The sequence below is a fragment of the Miniopterus natalensis genome, chromosome 6, assembly GCF_054644295.1.
Source record: "Miniopterus natalensis isolate mMinNat1 chromosome 6, mMinNat1.hap1, whole genome shotgun sequence".
Classification (NCBI taxonomy): Eukaryota; Metazoa; Chordata; class Mammalia; order Chiroptera; family Miniopteridae; genus Miniopterus; species Miniopterus natalensis.
In genome coordinates, this window is record NC_142086.1 from 54,427,644 (window position 1) to 54,446,992 (window position 19,349).

Consider the following 19,349-nt stretch of genomic DNA (forward strand, 5'->3'; position numbering starts at 1 on the left):
AATATTACAGAATGTGTAAAATAAAAATTAAATCTTCCTTTTCTATTCCTTATTCATTTTTTAAAAAATTTTTTATTCATTTTAGAGAGAGAGAGAAACATTAATTTGTTGTTTCACTTATTTATGCATTCACTAGTTGCTTCTTTGTGCCCTGACCAGGGATTGAACCCACAACCTTGGTGCACTGGGACAGTGCTCTAACCAACTGAGCTATCCAGCCAGGGCTTATCCTGTCTCTCATTCTTCAAAACTCTTCCCAAGGAAAATGTTTTTAACAAATTTTTGTTATACCAGGAGGACTTTACCAAATCATTAAATATTATTCAGAAAGATTATTTTCAAAGATCAAGTGGTATTGTATGTTATATATGTTTAAAATATATCAACATCCCCCTATATTTGGCCAGGTGTGTTGTTTCCAATTACTTGTCCTTATAAATAATGTTAATATGGACATCCTTGTGTTTTTTCTGATTTCTTTGGCGATGACTGGATCAGTTGACAGCATTGTATAACATCCAGCTTTATGTAATACAAGGCACTTTAAAAAAAACGACATCCATATACTCCCTGCTCACTCTCCCCATACAGCCTCCTTCACTATCAATATTCTCGCCAGAGTGGTACATTTGTTATTATCAATAAACCTACATTGAAACATTACTATCACCCAAAATTCATAGATCATGTTAGGGTTTACTCTTGGTGTTGTACATTCTATGGGTTCATACAAATGTGTAATATCCTGTATCCACCATTATAGTGTTGTACAGAATAGTTTCACTGCCCTACATTACTCTCTGCTCTGCCTATTTATCCCTCCTTACCCCCCACCCACTGATCTTTTTACTGTTTCTGCAGTTTTGCCTTTTCCAGAATATCATGTAGTTAAAATCATAGAATCTGTCACCTTTTCAGATTTGATTCTTTCACTTAGTGATATGCTTTAAGGTTCCTTCGTATCTTTTCATGGCTTAATAGCTTGTTTCTCTTTAGTACTGAATAATATTCCATTGTATGTACCACAGTTTGTCCATTCAGCTACTGAAAGATATTCAGGTTGTTTCCAAGTTTTGTCAATTATGAGTAGAGCTGCTATAAACAGCCATGTGCAAGTTTGTACGTGGACAGAAGTTTTAAACTCATATGGGTAAATATTAAGGAGCACAATTGCTGGATTGCATGGTAAGAATATGTTTAGTTTTGTAAGAACTGCCAAATTGTCTTTCGAAGTGGCTGTACCATTTTGCATTCCCAACAACAATGAATGAGAGTTTTTGTTGCTCCACATTCTTGTCAGCATTTGGTATTGTCAGTGTTCTGGATTTTGGCCATTCTAATAGAGGAATAATGGTATCTCATCACTGTTTTAATTTTCAACTCTCTAATGACATATGATATGGAGCACCTGTTCATATGCTTATTTGCCATTACACATCTTTTTTTCTTTTTGATGAGGTGTCTGTTCACATCTTTTTTATTGTTGTTGTTAATCTTCACCTGAGGATATTTTTTTTCCATTGCTTTTCAGAAACAGTGGAAAGGGGGTAGGAAGGGGGAGAAACACAGAGGGAAGAGAAAGAGAGAGAGAGGGAAAGGGAAGGAAGGAGGGAAGGAGGGAGGGAGGGGAAAATATTGATGTGAGAGAGATATATCAATTGGCTGCCTCTCGCACACTTCCAGGCTGGGGCGGGGGATCGAACCTGTAACCTAGGTATGTGCCCTTGACTGGGAATCAAACCCACAACCCTTCGGCGCATGGGCTGATGCTCTAACCATTGAACCACACCAGCCAGGGCTGTTCAAATATTTTGCTCATTTTAAATTGGGTCATTCATTTTCTTATTGTTAAAAAAGTTACTTTTAAAGATTCATCAGAGAGAATTCTTGATACCACATAACTAGAAATGCCCAAATCTAGAAGTTCCAGCACAGAAGATTAACATTAGCAATTTGCAAAGCACTATTATTTGAATACAAGGGCCTGAAATAATTAATGATTATAGCATTTTGAGACTATTGACAAGACTATTGAATTAGCTTGCCAGTATGGTCCCTACATGGTCTTCCTTCTGTGCTCATATCTGTGTCCTAATCACCTCTTCTTACAAGGTCACCAGTCATATTGGATTAGATCCCTCTCGACTTCATTTTACTTAATTACCTCTTTAAAGACCTCATATCCAAATATAGTCACATTTTGAGGTACTGGGTGTTAGGACTTCAATATATAAATTGTAGGAGTCACAATTCAGCCCATGACACTTCTCATATTTCAAAAGATATGTATGTGTGTGTATCTGTATGTAATACATATATTTATGTGTATACATTATATAAACACAATATATATGAATGTATATAATATTATACATTGTATATATCTATATATACACATATATATTTTTTCCAAGATATTATAGATGTCTCTTTTTCTCCCCAGTCCCTCACCCTTACCACAGCATTTTCTGTGTCCTTGGGTTATGCACATATGCATATAAATTCTTTGGTTAACCCCTCCTCCCCCCTCTCCTTCCCTCTCAGATTCATCAGTATGATCTATGCTTCCATGTCACTGAATCTATTTTGTTCATCAGTTTATTATGTTCTTTAAATTCCACATATAAGTGAGATCACGTGATGTTTGTTTTTCTCTGCCTGGCTTATTTCGCTTAGCGTAATATTCTCTAGGTCCATCCATACTGTCCCAAAGGGTGCGAGATCCTTCTTTTTTACAGCTGCATAGTATTCCATAGTGTAAATGTCCCACAGCTTTTTGATCCACTCATCTACTGATAGGCACTTGGGCTGTTTCCATATGTATATTTTTTAGGTGGAAAAATTGGGAATGAATGTTATCTAGGCTCTCAATTTGTTCTCTGAGCAAAACTATTAAATAAGCCAGAAAACTCCCAAACTTGGAACAATATCTGATTCTCCCCAGGCTTAGCCACAGGCCACAGGCAACTGTCTCTTCCATCTACCCTCATTGCTAAGTGACTTTATCAAGTTCTGGTCTTGGAGACTATTCAGACAGGTAAGAAAAAGAAATTCCACCTTCAGGTTGAAGGCTGTGCAGACAATATCTGACCGATACTTAGTGCTGAAATAATTATGGAGTAGAAGGAGCGTGAAACTCTGTGATGAATCTCAGTCTCTTGGTATCCTTCAATTTTTATCTCATTGTGATCAAAAGAATCACAGTATGCACCTGCTCAGATAGAGGAGGGCATTCCCTCCTAAGTATGGCAGGTCCGACATCAGAGACACTCAGCTACAAATCAGTGATCATTACTACGGGAAAGGTGGAAGACATAAGAGGAGTCTATCTATCCATGGAATGGTATCTTGGATGGTTTAGGAGGCATGCAGCTCAGTGGTACAAGTGGAGGGTTTCCACTTCCAGCCAAAATGATGAGACCAAGAAGAGTCAAAAGACACATTTTATTAGCCACTCTCTACATTCAAACCCTCTCCCTCTGTCTCCCTTCTCCACTACCTCCCGTCTCCTGCAGGGCACAGGGTTCCCTTGGAATCCTCTGTGTGGTCCTCATGGTGGGAGAACAAGAGGGTTGCCATCCTGGGCTGGTCCTGGGCACTTAGCAGAGCGGTGTTCTTCCTTGGGGAAAGGTAGGACAACCAGCTGCTCACTATTAGGCCCCAGGAAGAGGAAGGAAACATCGAGGGTTTCTCCCTGGGGTTTTGTGGTTAGATCCAGCTGCACAGGGAAGGCCTCAACAGGCCCATTTTCCTGGGATTCTCCAGAATTCTCATCATCCAGTTCAGGAAGGTACTGGACAGATCCTCTTGGCACAGCTCTGGAGGATGAGTGGGTGGGTTCTGTGTTTTGCTGGGTAGTAGAATTTTCCTGAAATAAAAACTCTTTCAATAAGGGAATGTTCCCCAAGGAAATCTCTGCGGTGCCTGGTACCAGGCTAAGCTGGTTCTGTGCCTTTCTAGTGGAATGTTTCAAAGGGAGCCCAGCTAGAGGGAAGGGCCTCTGGTTAAAGGGTTATAAAGCAAAACAATTAAGGGCCAGGGGGAACCAAAACTAGTAGAAGCTTGATTGCAAGACTCACAAATCTAGAATGGAACAATGATCCAGAGAAGTTAAATGACTTGTCAAAGTCCCCAGTGAGTTGTCTTCTTGCTTCTAGGAGTGGCAGCAATGGTCACCTTTACTAATGATTTATTCTCTGCCAGGCCCAATATAGCACCCTTTATCTAGGTCTTCTCACTTGTTTCACAGGGAACTGAATGAGGTAGTTGTTGCAACCCCATTCAAAATGAGGCAACTATGACTCAGAGAGGTAAGAATTTGCCCATGGTCACATAGCTCACAGGTTTCAGAGCAGGACTGGAACCCATGTTCAACGACTCTTTCAACTATACCAGGCTGTCTCATAGTAAGTGCTCAATAAATACTTCTGGAAAGGGACTGAATATTTCCATGGAAACAACTTCTCCCTTCAGTTCAGCATAAGGGTCTTTGGGACACTGAATTTAATGTCTCAGAGGCCTGAGCCATCCAAGCTCTAAGGTCCCTATTTCTGAATGAGTCTTAATTATTCTGTAGGAGCATATTGACTAAAACAAAGAGTGACGGGTCTTTAATGAGCTATCCTGTGGGTGTGGCCTCAGGGCAGCCTGAATAAAGTGGTGATCATGGATCTCAGGAAAATAAAAGGAGAGGATGGGGTAGGGACAGCTAAAATATCAATAATCTGCTTTTTTCTTCACAGGAAGACAAACAATTAGAATGGAACATACCTGTGATTCAAAGAAGTTACAAGTCACGGAGACAAACGTTTCTACGTCTCTTTTACTCAGAGAACCTTCGCAAACAGCAACAGGCTAAAAAAAAGAGAGAAGATACAATGTTATTTGAATTTTACAATTATCAGTGATCATAAACAGAAATTAAGTTGCTTTCTGCTTGTGTGGACAAACGGCCAAGTAGCATATTTATGCTACTACCGTGCAATAAGCAGGCTCTGAGCCAATTCTCTCTTGATTATCCCTCCAAGTAACTACCCAAACAAGGCTAAATTGCCCAAACAAGGCTAAATTGCCTCCAATGACAGGAAATTAAAAACTTATTGAGGAACGAACTTTATTAGAAAATTCTTTAAATTGAATGGAAATCTGTGTCTATAGACTGTGTACCTCTTGGCCTTATTTCTACCGTTGGTCAATTAAAGAAGTTGTTCTCAACTTTCATATAGAACAGCCCTGTATGTGCTTTCCACCTGAGTTAACTCTTCTCAGACAAAACCACTCTCAGCTCTTTCAACTTCTCTTTCTTTAAAAATAAGATAATTTTGTTTTCTTATTACACATGTAGTAGTTATTTAGAATATGAATTAACAGAAAGAAAATATAAAGACCTGTAATTGCAGCAAAGGTATCTGTTTCCTGCAATGATTTGATTTCTTTTTTTGTAATCTTTTTTCTATGCATATATTTTCTAGAAAATAGAATTATACTATATATATTATTTATAACTCTCTTTTGTCACTTAATAATATATTGTGAAAATCCTTTCATGGCATTGAATTAGTCTTCTAGGATCTTTATAATGGCTACCTAATATTCCTCTATGTTATTTAACAAGTTCCCTTTTGTTAGACACCACATTGTATCTCATTTGTTTTGTTTAAACATTGAAGCTATATCTTTTCATATATCCCTAGTTAACTCCTTAGGGTAAGTTACTGGAAGAGAAATTTTAGAGTCACAAAGTATACACATTTTCAAGTGTAAATAGAATGTTATAATAAAACATTGCTTCAATTTCTAAAGAATTTTAAGAACACAGTATTCACATTGAATTTACTAATATATGTCTAAAAAGATTGCCTGAATATTACTCTATCATCTCCAGATTATATGAAGAAAAGATTAGAAATTCTTTAGAGTGGCAAAAATCCACTAAGGTAGAAAGTTCTTGGGGAATGGTGGCTCAGTCTTTCCCTTCTCCTCTTCATCACCAAATTACACAGGGAAAGGGCTCTAAGAGAACCTTCTGGAGAGACTGCAGGTATCAGAATCAAGTAAAGCCTGGCCCCTCCCACTCAGCCTAGGATTTGTTGAGCTACCATAGTTCATAGGCCTACCTGGTGCTGAAACTAGAGTGGACCACAAAAAGGGAGTTTGAGAGCATGCTTGGTATGTGAATCCTAGAGGGACATACGGGCTTTGGAGATTGGGGTCTGCTTCTCTTTCAGAGCATTTTAAGAGCAGGATCTTGGATAAGGCAGTCTACTATGGTAAGGAGAAAGGGCAGCAGGGGAAACCTATTTCCACTGTCTGGCATAAGTAATTTTTATGTCTGGCATAAAAATATGTAAGGTTTACATGGGACAAGCAAATGTCATATGTAGTATTCTTTTGAATGGGCCCACCTGGAGGGACTTCCAGATACAGGGCATTTAATAGTAAAAAATATGTGGGGGCTAAATCTGAGAAGAGGTGGTTCCAAGGAGTCAGCTAGAGAATACATCATCTTACTAGGAAAAGACCCCTGGATGAACTATCACCAGTACCACCTGAGAGAACCAGCACTGGAGCTTGTTTCACAGAGAGCCAGTGTAGACCAAGAGAACACTACAACTGCAGATTTAGTTATGCAAAAAGACTTTGTACTCTTCCCTCTACTCCTCTCTCATCCTTCTTAAAACTTGGAAGATCCAGAATTAAGTAAAAGATTGCAAGAGAGGAAGAAAAAATGAAAGAACAGAACTTAATCCCTTCCTCATATCAGGTCTTAAGCTCTAGGTCAGGTTTGAGCTACAGAAAGGGAAAAGCTTTGTATTGAATGTGAGATAGAAATGTTGATTCAGAATTCACTGAACACTCAATACCTGAAAGTGAATCTTAATTACCTAAGTGAAATTGTTTCTCTTTCTGAAAATAACCAGACAGCTATAGGATCTGCCCAAGATGTCATTGACAAGCAAAAAAGAGATTCCACAGAATAGGGTGAAGATGTTTTCTCAGTTATGCCTTGAGAAAATTGAGAATATTCAATTGACTGGTTACAAAGGGCTTTTGAGAGATACACTTTACATTCAAAGACATATATAGGTTGAAAGTAAAAAGATGGGGAAAAATTACAATGTAAACAGTAACAAAAAGACAGCTGGAATGGCTATACAAATATTAGGTGAAATTGACTTTAAGACAAAAATTATTACTAGAGAGAAGAAAAAAATTTATAATGATAAAAAGGTCAATTTATTAGAAAGACATGACAACTATACATATATATGACCTGCAACAGAGCTCCAAAGTGCTTTAGTCAAAACTGACAGAATTCAAGGGAGATGTAGACAATTCAACAATAATAGTTGGAAACCTCATTTTCAGTAATGGATAAGACAGCTATGCAGAACATTCAAAAAGAAGCAGAAATCTTACACCACGTTATAAACCAGGTACCCCTGACAATCACCGAATGCTGCATCTAACAACAGCAAATACGCATTCTTCTCAAGTGTACATGGAACATTCTCCAGGATATACCTTAAATTTAACAAGTGAGGTCATTCAAAGTGCATTCACTAACCACAATGAGATGATTTTAGAAATAAAATAACAGAAGAAAATTGGGAATTTCATAAATATGTGGAAATTAAGTAACATACTCCTAAATAACCAATTAGTCAAAGAAGTTATTGCAAAGAAAATTAGAAAATACTTTGAGATGGATGGAAACAAAAACACAATCTGCACAACTTACTGAGATAAAGCTAAAGAATTCCTTAGGAAAAAATTTATAGCCTGGCCAGTGTTGCTCAATGGTTGAGTGTCGACCTATGAACCAGGAGGTAACGGTTTGATTCCTGGTCAGGGCACATGCCCAGGTTGCAGGCTCGATCCCCAGTAAGGGGCATGCAGGAGGCAGCCGATCAATGACTCTCTCTCATCCTTGATGTTTCTCTCTCTCTCTCTCCCTCTCCCTTCCTCTCTCTGAAATCAATAAAGATATATTTTTTAAAAATTTATAGATGTAAATTTATAGACATTTATGTTAAAAATAGAAAAAGAGCCCTGGCCAGTGTGGCTCAGTTGGTGAGTGCCATCCCACCATCCAAAGGTCGCTACTTCAATTCCAGGCCATAGCACATACCCAGGTTGTGAGTTTGAGTCCCAATTGGGGTACATATGGGAGGCAGCTAATCGGTGTTTCTCTCTCTCCCTTACTCTCTCTAAAACTGATAAAAATAATTTAAAAAGAAAAGAAAAAAATTAAAAATTAATAACCTAACCTCTACCTTAGAAAACTAGAAAAAGAAGAGTAAACTAAGCTTAAAGCAAGCACAAAGGAAAAAAAAAAAAAAAAGAATAGAGAGGAAATAAACTAGATGATAAAAAAAAAAGAAAATAAACAAAACTGAAAGTTGATTCCTTGAAAATATCAATAAATTGACAAAGCTCTAGTTAGACTCACCAAGAATAAAATTACTCAAAAACTAAAATTAGAATTAAAGAGGGTACATTACTTCTAATCTTTCAGAAATAAAAAGAAAATACTATGAACAACTGTATGCTGGCAAATTAGATAACTTAGATGAAATGAACAAATTCTTAGGAAGACACAAGCTACCAAAATTCACAGAAGAAAAAATAAAAAATCTGAATAGACTTATTACAAGAGATTGAATTATTAATCAAAAAAACTTCTCCCAAAGAAAAGCCCAAGCTCAGATGGCTTTATTGGTGAATTCTACCAAACATTTAAAGAAGAATGAATACCAAAAATTTCTTCCAAAATAAAATAGAAGAGAAGGAGAAATTTTTTAACTCATTCTATGAGGCCGGTATTAAACTCATATTAAAATCAGGCACAGCTCGGCCGGGCGTGGCTCAGCAGTTGAGCGTCGACCTGGGATCCAGGAGATCGGGGTTCGATTCCCGGTCAGGGCACATGCCCAGGTTGTGGGCTCGATCAATGACTCTCATCATTGATGTTTCTGTCTCTCTCTCCCTCTCCTTTCCTCTCTCTGAAATCAATAAAGATATATTTTTAAAAAATAAAATAAAATAAAATAAAATAAATAAATAAATAAAATCAGGCACAGATAACACAAGAAAATGACAGATCAATACCCCTTATGAATATAGATGAAAAATCTTTTAAAAAATACTGACAAATGGTATTCAGCAACATGTAAAAAGGATTATACACCATGATCAATTGGGATTTATTCGCAAAGTGCAAGATTGTTTTAACATACAAAAATCAATCATTGTTATATATAATACTAATAGATTAAGGGAAGGGAAAATCACATGATTATCTCATTAACACAGAAAAAGCACTTGACAAACTCTAACACTCTTTCTTGATAAAAACATACAACAAACTAACAATAGAAGAAAACTTTCTCAACTTGATAAAGGGCATCTATTAAAAACCTACAGTTGCCCAGCGGGATGTGGCTCAGCGGTTGAGCATCGACCTAGGATCCAGGTGATCAGGGTTTGATTCCTGGTCAGGGCACATGCCTGGGTTGCGGGCTGACTCTCTCATCATTGATGTTTTTATCTCTCTCTCTCCCCCTCCTTTCCTCTCCCTGAAATCAATAAAGATATATTAAAAAACAACAACAACCCTACAGTTAACATCATATTAAATGATGAAATATTGAATGTTTTCTGCCTAAAAACAGGTTCTTCCCACCTCTATTTAACATTGCATTGGAAGTTCTAGCCAGGAATATTAGGCAAATAAATGAATAAATTTGCTTAAATATTAGGCAGATTGGAAAGGCAGAAATAAACTATCTCTGTTTGCAGATGACATGATCTTGTATGTATATAGGAAGTACTAAGAAATCTACTGGAAAACTATTAGAACTAATAAATGAGTTCAGCAAGGTTACAAGATACAGGTCAATATATAAAAATCAATTGTATTTCTATAAACTTGCTATGAATAATCCAAAAATAAAATTAAGAAGACCAATACATGATGGTAGCATCAAAGAGAATAAAATATTTATGTGTACAAATAAATGAAAGTCTTGTACACTGAAAACTAAAAAACACTGTTGAAAGAAATTAAGTTCTACACAAATGGAAAGACATCCCATATTCATGGATTGGAACACTTAATATTGTTAAGATGACAATACCTCCCACATTGATCTAGAGATTCAATGCAACCCCTCTTAAATTTCCAACCACCTTTTTTTTCTTAATCCTCACCCAAGGACATGTTTTTATTAATTTGAGAGAGAGAGAAAAGGAGAGAGAGAGAAACATTGATGTGAGAGAAAAACATCAATCGGTTGCCTCTTGTATGTGCCCTGACCAGGGATCAAACCTGCAACCTAGGTATGTGCCCTAACTGGGAATTGAACCTGCAATTTTTTGCTGCTCGGGATGATGCTCCAACCAACTGAGCCACACAGGCCAGGGCTCCAGTGGCCATTTAAAAAATAGAAACTGACAAGCTGATCCTAAAATTATTATGAAAATGCAAGGGATCCAGAATACCCAAAACAATCTTGAATGAGAACAAAGAGGACTCATACTTCCCAATTTCAAAACTTACTGCAAAGCTATAATATTCAAGATAGAGTGGTAGTGGTGTAAGAATAGATATATAGATCAGTGGAATCAAATTGAGGATATAGAAATAAACCCTTAAATTTATGGTTAATTGATCTTCAAGAAGTATGCCAAGGCAATTAAATGAAGGCAGATATGGCCTTTTCAACAAATAGTGCTGGAACACTTGGATATCCATATGCAGAAGAATAAAGTTGAATCTCCTACCTCTTGTCATATACAAAAATTAACTCAAAATGGGTCATAGACCTAAACATAAGAGCTAAAACTATAAAACTCTTAGAGGAATACATAGGAGTAAATCTTAGTGACCTTGGATTAGGCAATGGTTTTTTAGATGACACCAAAAGCACATTCAACAAAAGAAAAAATATGAAGTAGGACTTCATAAAAATTAAAAGTTTTGTACTTCAAAGAACATCAAGAAAATGGGCAATCCAGACAATGGAAAAAATATTTCAAAACCATATATCTGATAAGGGGGATTGTATCCAGAATATGTACAGAACTCTTACAATTCAACAATAAAAAGATAAATAGGCCAATTTTAAAATGGGCAAAGGATTTAAATAGAGATTTCTCTGAAGAACTTATACAGCTGGTCAGTAAGCACATTAAAAGATGCTCAACATCATTAGCCATGAGGAAAATGCAAATAACAACCAAAATAAGATATTACTTCATACCTAGTAAGATGGTTATAATAAAAAGACAGATAATAATAATAAATATTGGCATGTGTGTGGAGAAATTGAAACTCTCCTAAATTGCTGATGGGTTTATGAAACTGGTGCAGCCACTTTTCTCAGTTAGTCAAAAGGCTAAGCAGAGAGTTCTCACATGACCCAGCAATCCCAGTCCAAGGTATTTACCAAAGAGAAATGAAAACATATGCATCCATAAAAACTTGTACACAAATGTTCATAGCAACATAATTCCTCAAATGAGGAAACCCAAATATCCATCAAGTGATGAATAAACGATGCATGGTATATCCATACAATTAATTTATATTATTTGATAATTAAAAGAAATGAAGCACTAGTACATTCTACAACATGGATAAACCTTAAAACATTATGCTAAGTGAAAGAAGACAGATTCCAAAGGCCACATACAGTATGATTCCATTATATGAAATGTTCAGATAAAGTTAAAGTCATAGAGATAACAAATCAATTAGTGATTTCCATGGGCTTGGGTAATGAGGCAAAGAGAATGATTGCTAATGAGTATGGAGTTTCTTTGGAGGCTGATGAAAGTATTCTAAAATTAGATACTAATGGGCGTGGCACAACTCTGAGAACAGACAAAAAAGCCACCGAATTGTATACTGTAAAAGGGTGAATTTTATGGTGTGTGAATTATGTCTTAATAAAGCTGTTATTATAAGTAAATAAAGGGAGAAAAGACTTTTGATGCATTTTGCCCAATTGTGTTACAGCACATTGTGCCAACTGGCATTCCCACCAGGTAGGTCAGATGGTTTCAAGGCACCCTCTCCATCTTGGATGCATTCTTTCTAAGACATCCTGTTTGACTTTGTCCTTCTTAAAGAGTGGTCCTAGGAATAAAACATGTTGTATTCCAAATGTAACTGGATTTGTTCAGGTAACTAGGACAACCACCAAACATTGAGGAGATTTCTCTATATTTGACAGCCTCTATGATCATTTTCTGCAAAGGCATAACATTGCTGATGGAAATTGCAACTACAATAAAATATTATTGCATCTGGGCCACCACAGTCTCTAACTAGTCAGTCATTCCTTGAGGGGAAGAAAAGTGTCTTATGCATCACTACAGCTCATATGTAATTTATGCTCAATATGTACATATAGATGATCTGGGAACACAAATCTTTAATTATGAAAACATCAAGAATACTCACCACAGGGTCACCAGACTGAATTGCACAACTGCTGGCCTGGGATTTGGTGCACGGTGACTCTTTGATCAAATATTTCACAAAGTAGGAGGGGCCAAACACCCACTGGTATGAGACAAGAGTTGAGAAACAAAAATCAAACTTCTCCATGTAGTTTGGCAGCATTATATTTACAGAAACCATACATTCCCAGAGTCATTGTCAACACAGGTCTCCTGTTGTCCCTATAATTCCCACCATTATCAAACCATTTATTATGATTTTGTTATTTAGAAAACATAATCAGCATACCTTTCTTCCCTTCTTAACAATTTGAATGAACTCTAAAAACCTACCCTTGGGTGAGCTTATTTTTCTTCAAGTAGATTTACTTATAGATTAATTTTTTGTTATATGGTAGATGTCAATGTAATCCAAATACATATGAGCCTCCATTTCCCTTAACTCACAAAACTCAGCATCCACTCTGGATCTTAACATGGAGCAGAAGTTCACTTGCTAAATGAGATCTATGGTCAATCAGATATGAAAATGTAGCAGTAAATAGTGAACCTAGGTGGAATAAACCAAGGAGATTATGAGTTCATTTCCATTTGTGCCTTAAGGGCAATGAGGTAGAGGTAAAATCAAATCCCACAACTCTTGTGGAAATTCCATGGAATAACGTAGAAGCTGAAATATGACTGAATGTGCATCAGGTCTACCAAAGTAGGGAGTGAAGGAAGGCTTTTGGATTCTAATCAAAAGAAGTGACTTAATAGTCTCCTTTCAGTTTAGAAATTGATAGCAACAGTCATGAGATACATTGTTGGTATAACTGGGCATTTCCTCCTCACCTGGCTGGAAGCTCTAATGACTTCGAAGAGAGAATATTGCTTTGAGGTGCTCTCCTTGTTGAATTTTGCAAGAGTCTCAGTGACAGCTTCCAGAACTTTGGGATCTGACACGTCAACGGGGCCGGGGCAGTCAGGACACATAAGCTGAATCTTTCTTTGAGAAACTGTTGATGCCAAAGAGAGTAGTTTAAAAATAAAACTCCTTAATGATTTTTAATCCTATAAACCATATGACCACAACAGAAGCAGAGATTGGGGGGAAAAAAGAGATGATTTCAGCAAGGATGAAGTGAAAAAGGCATTATCTGGAATGAAAGTTAGCTGTCAGCAGTGAGTTTTCTGCAATGAGCATGTATTCCTTTCATAATTTATTTAAAAATCAAAGCAAGATTTTTTCACCTCACACACATTTATTTATGCTAGAAATTTTGTTCAAAAACACGTGTTCATATTGATATAAAAACTTTCTCCCCTATTAATAGTTCCATATCTTCTATCATTATTGCCTCTCTAAAGCAGCTGAGTGTCTTAAAAGGTTGGGATTTCATTATTGGTATGTCTTATTCACCTTTTAGTCTCCAACACCTAAGATAATTTAAGTGCTTAGTAAATGCTTATTGAATGAATGAATGAATGAGTGACACGTGAAAGGTGGAAGCACACTTTCTCTGGTTAGAAAATGCAAATGAGCCAGAAAACAAAAATTGGCCAAGTCACTGTATGATTGGTTAGAATAATCATTCTAATGATACAGCCAGAATTCTGACTGGGAGGAGCTGGGAGTTACAAAATAGTATGAAAATCAAGCTGGGAACTTGTCTGCAAGTTGTTTTACAGAGCAAAACAATGAATCAATTGTGGGTTTATTTGAATGTATTTGGATGTACTATGGGGGAGTTACATCCACAGCTTGTCACTTGTGGCTCTATCCCCCTTGTCACTTTCTGACCTCCCATACCTCTGGTACCTGTGACTTCTGAGTCCTGATCTGTTTTACTAGTTGTTGCTCTATAATTTAAGTAAGTCTTATCTTCACAACCAGGAAGCTTAGACTGCAGCTAATAAAATATTTGCTCTGTTGCCATGTCCCTCAAAGGAACCGGCAGCATTGTTATGACCTGAAGCTTGTTAGAAATGCAGACTCCCAGGCCCCACTACAGAACTGTGGAATCAGAGTCTGTACTTGAACAAGATCCACCAGGGGAGTCACATGCACATAATAGTTTGACAAGCGGCCATATCCGATTTTCCCGTGTCTTGGATGCTTGCTTTCCAAAGAAGGATCCAGAGTGAATGCATGTGCATATTTGAAATGTCATCAGTTCCAGCCTCATTCTTAGTTCATTTACTCATTTATTCAACAATATTATGGATTCCTTACACTCAGTACGAACTGGAGGAAGGTTTTAGCAGGAAGAAAGAAGGCATAAAATATTCTGCATTAAATAAGATGGAAGACTTCAAATCAAGGCAGTGCATGGCCTGTGTTCCATGAGTGGTTACATTAAGTTTCATAGGAATGAGAACAGGAGAGCTTGTTCCTTTCCTGAATAAAGAACATTATGGAAGAAGCAGCGTTGAAAGTGGTCTTTAAAGAATAGATATGGGTTCCAAGGGCAAGGGTACCAGGGGAGGGCATCCTCAGCAAAGGGAAAGGTACAAGCGAGATGCAGAAATTGGAGAGAAATTGGGCAAAGAGTGCAATGTGTGTTCAGAAAACAGTGACGTTTTCAGTTGAATGAAGTACAGAGTTGGTATAGTTAGGGAAGTAGTGGCAGAGATAGCTAGAAAGGGAGCCTAGGGACCAGTGTAGAGATGATCCCATTTATGTCAGATTAAAAATTTAGGATTTAATTCAATACTCATGAATAAAGTATTACAGGTGATTTAGGAAGACAAATTATGGGAAGAAGAGCAGTACAAATTGAATTTCACAGGGGAGACAAGTATTGGATATATTAAGAACCTGGCCTTGGCATGAATAGGAAGTAAGAATAGGAGAACCTTATTCACTCTGGGAATAGCCCTGCTTAATTCTCTTTTTTCGTCTTTCATTAAAATAACCAAAATCAGAGTGCTCTCTTACCTGGGCGAAGAGTACAGTTATAAGCAGGTAAATAAAGAACTCTTCTTGGCTTGTTAACGTAAAATAATGCTTTGCATTGACCATAAACCTGGAACCAACAAACACATTTTATGACATCATGGTACAAACTCTAACTTTGTCAAATAACCCCCCCCCCAAAATGAAATTGGACATTTTATTTTTAAATAACAAAAAACTTAAGGTCAATTTTGGTGGCTTTGGGTGTGAAAAACTGCCAGCTGATCATCAAAAAATTTAACCTTCTCCTGGGACACAGCTAGACTACATTTCCCAGCCTCCCTCATGAGTAGATGTCACTGTGTATAACTAAGTCCTAACCACATGAAGGTCAGCAGAAGTGGCTGTAATCACTTCCAGGCCTGGCCCATGAAGATCTCCCATGTGCGATCTCCCCTCCCTGCCTTTTCTCTTTCTATAGCTTGGTGCCGATGAGCATGGTGACCACAGAAGCCAGGAGTTGAAGGTGGCAGAGTCTAGAACCACGATGCGGAAGGAACCTAGGTCTCCAGTCACTCCTAGAGGAAAGCCTCCTCTTGAGCAGGAATTTCTATTTGGAACTTTATATGAGAAAGAAGTAAACTTCTATCATATTGGAATCAGTATGTACTTTTTTTGGATATGTGTTACAGTAACTAGTGTCACCTTAACAAATATGATTCACAACAGGGTAAATGGGAATCTCAGAAACACCTCTTCAAAATCAGATAGGTACAGTTTGACAAATTTAGTTAAATGATTAGAAAAGATATCTTGATCAAGTAGTTTACTTCTAAACACTGTCATGTACTCAAAAGCGTCATATCAATTAATGGAAATAACTCAGGATAATTGTTAACAGATAAAAATTGATTATTTTCAAGCCTCTTCAATGGATCAATTCTCAGGCCCTTTAGGTTCTATGATTCCAGGAAATCCTTCCACAGCACCTCTGAGAGCTCCTATACTGTAAGCCCTTCCGTTCTCCAGCCTCAGACTTCATATTAGTGTTCATTAAAACAAAATAAAGCAAAATAAAACCAATAAAAGAGCTTGCCCTTTACTGCTTCCACAGTCTTCCTTAAACACACATCCAGAGCACTACAGCTCAGATCTTTTTCTCACAATTTAAACACAGGCTTGGAGCCTACAAAAGGGTCTTGGAAGTAGGAAACAATTTGGGGGTCATAACCCAATGGGATGCTCAGAAATACCTCTGATTAAACTCTGTTTTGTCAAATAGAATTGTAATAACCACATGGGTGCCATGCCCAAGAGATTATAAAGAAGGACATTTAAAAGATGGCACACATTGAACAATCTTCACCCTGTAGACAGAGGACACCTAGTTTCTCCCCTAGAGCTCCCGGGACTCAAGCACTTACCGATTCATGAAGGGGCCTCTGTTTACAGTCCTTCCACGACTTCTTGCTTAGCACATGGCAGTCAGTCTCTAACACGTCCAGTGTGAGATAGAACAGAGATCCCAAACCATCCTATGGGAAGGGGTGAAAAAAAATGTACCACAGTCCACATGAAGCAGAACCCCATAAAGATTGGCTAAAAATGTTTCTGGTTTATGGCAGGACCAGAGACTACTTTATTTGTGATGATTTCTTATAAACTGTGGGACACTGGACAAGTGTCAGAGCAGGATACTATTAGCACTTGTTCCTAGTAACAGTAAGAGCATGTAGCACAACATAGCAGAGGGGAGCAGAGTTCTCAGCAGTTTTCCAATTTGGAAAGCACCTGCCAACTTGTGTCTCTGGGTTTCCACCCCCTGGCCAGCCACTGAAGCTTATGCAGACACCTGCCTCAGATAGGGGACTGTCACTTGCCTGCCTGTGTTCTTGGACATTGCTCACTCGGTTGAGGCTCAGCACATAGCCTTTCTTTTGGTCGCTGTTGATGTTCTGCAGGGCAAGTCCCGCTATAGCCAGCACATCTGAGTCATTGCAGCCATGGGGGAGGAGAAGGGATCCGCTGGGCACCTGCACGGGCACAGATCTAGTAGAGCAGCACACGGCCACGGCGCAGAGCACCAGGGGTAGGAGCAGACCCATTCTGTGGGAAACAAGACACAGATGGTTCAATATGTGGAGCTACAAGGATGGGATACTTATAGGGCTCTGTAAGGCCAATTTGAGCAGTTCTGTAATCACAATCTGAACCTTGGACCAGAATTTAAAACATAAGGTCCCATTTTATCTCGTTAAACTTTAAATGTGAATTTCCCTGAGCCAGCACTTTGGATGGGATTTGCCAATGTTTCTAACCTTACACTCCTGAGTAATCTCATATTCATGTGTACATGTAAGCAAACTTATGTATCTTAACCTTTTCCTAAGAAATCATAACAAACACTTGGGTCAAGGCCCCTAGCAGGTCATGACTGGATTCTGGTTTTCCTTCAGGTCTCCAACTGAATCAGAATATGCAGACTGTCCCATTCTCCCATTTCCCCTAGCACCTTCCCTCCAGTTGATGTCTTTGGCCACATTAACAGTTATTCCAGGCTTGGACCCTAGGGTCATTGGCCAATGGTGCTCAGTGAATTCACACTTCCTGCCTGACCTACCACATTCACCATTCTTGTTAGATCAGGAAAAAAGGCTCTAACCCACATCACCTACATGAAAGACTGGTGAGATTCCTAAAGCCCTTTGGGATCTGGCTAGGAAGTGGTCTATGTAGTCTCCTTTGGGTTTTTTTTAAAAACAAAGACTTCATTTAAGTTAAAAAAAAGAAAAAAAGAATGGTATATAAATAGTTCACTCGTCATACACCAAATCTATTCTTCTTCTATGAAGCTGTATGGAAACAAACTCATAAGGGAACTAAAACCTAATAGTATTGTTCAGAGATAGATAATGATTGGCAGGTAGGCTGGAATACCAGTAAGTCCCACAAGGTTGGGACTCCTGTTTTTCTCTTTCAGCTTCTACTTGGGGTTCAGGAAATTTCTACTAATTCAAACTGTACAAAACACAAATATCTTTAAAAACTTGCTATTAAAAAAAGCCCCACACAGCCCTGGCCCATGTGGCTCAGTGGTTACGGCATTGTCCTGTGCACCTAAAGGTCACGGGTTTGATTCCTGGTCAGGAGCACATATCTCAGTTGCAGGTTCAATCCCCTGCCCTGGTTGGGGCACATGCAGGAGGCAACCAATCTATGCGTCTCTCTCATATCAATGTTTCTCCTCCCCTCAATGGAAAAAGTATCCTCCAGTGAGGATTAAAAAACAACAAAAAACCAAACACACACACACACACAGAGGTAGTTTGTCATAAAAGGAAAGAGCCAAAACTGGGGGGAAGCTTCTAGATTAGAATAACACAGAAGTTATTCCATAGAACCCTAGTCTATGAGATGTGTTCCCCACTCCACGCCTTCCCCAGCCTCACCCCCACCTCCCACCCCATCCTCAGTGTTCTGTGCTCAGATAAGTTTGGGAACTTATCATAGGTGTACAGTCTCACACCTTCTCAACACACGTTAGATATTAACAGCTCTCCAAAGCTTTGAGGTAAAGAAACCTATTTATACCACAATGTCCTACATTATTTGACTAGAAGAGAGGTCTTCGTAATACTTATTAACCCACAAAATACAGTCTGGGATATATTGCACTAGTAGATAAAGATGGCTATCTGTGAGGGTTTTTGATAAGAAACTGTTCAGCATTATGAAGATTTAGGCTGGAAGTAAAGATATTTTAAATGGATTAAAAATAAAAAGTTCACTCTGGCCTAAACCAAAATTCAAGGTGTGTTAAGCCATGACTGATAACAGTGAACTAAACATAAGCAAGGCATTTAATATTATCTATGTTTATCTAAAAATTTACTTTCACACTGAACTTAAATATAATGATTTGTGTTGCTAGTTAGGATTACTGTAATTAGCTGCTGTGATACAATTTAAATTTTTATTAAAAAGTTGAGTGGAAAATAGTTTC

The 19,349-nt window shown here is 37.9% G+C and overlaps 1 protein-coding gene across 7 annotated transcripts; it reads right to left on the minus strand.

The window, feature by feature from the left end:
* Positions 1–3,550: 3,550 nt before the first annotated feature.
* Positions 3,551–17,451, minus strand: FETUB (fetuin B). 7 transcript variants are annotated; one of them, XM_087817899.1, is made up of 7 exons: positions 17,227–17,451; positions 16,771–16,881; positions 15,389–15,476; positions 13,303–13,466; positions 12,470–12,571; positions 4,771–4,854; positions 3,551–3,850 (listed from the first exon to the last, which is right to left on the minus strand). In XM_087817899.1, exons 1-7 carry the CDS (start codon positions 17,449–17,451, stop codon positions 3,551–3,553), a joined length of 1,074 nt encoding a protein of 357 aa, XP_087674025.1. The 7 variants fall into 7 exon arrangements, with proteins under 7 accessions (XP_087674025.1, XP_087674023.1, XP_087674022.1 ...); XM_087817897.1 differs by having other exon boundaries at positions 3,551–3,940; XM_087817896.1 differs by having other exon boundaries at positions 3,551–3,952.
* Between the last annotated feature and the right edge of the window lie 1,898 nt (positions 17,452–19,349).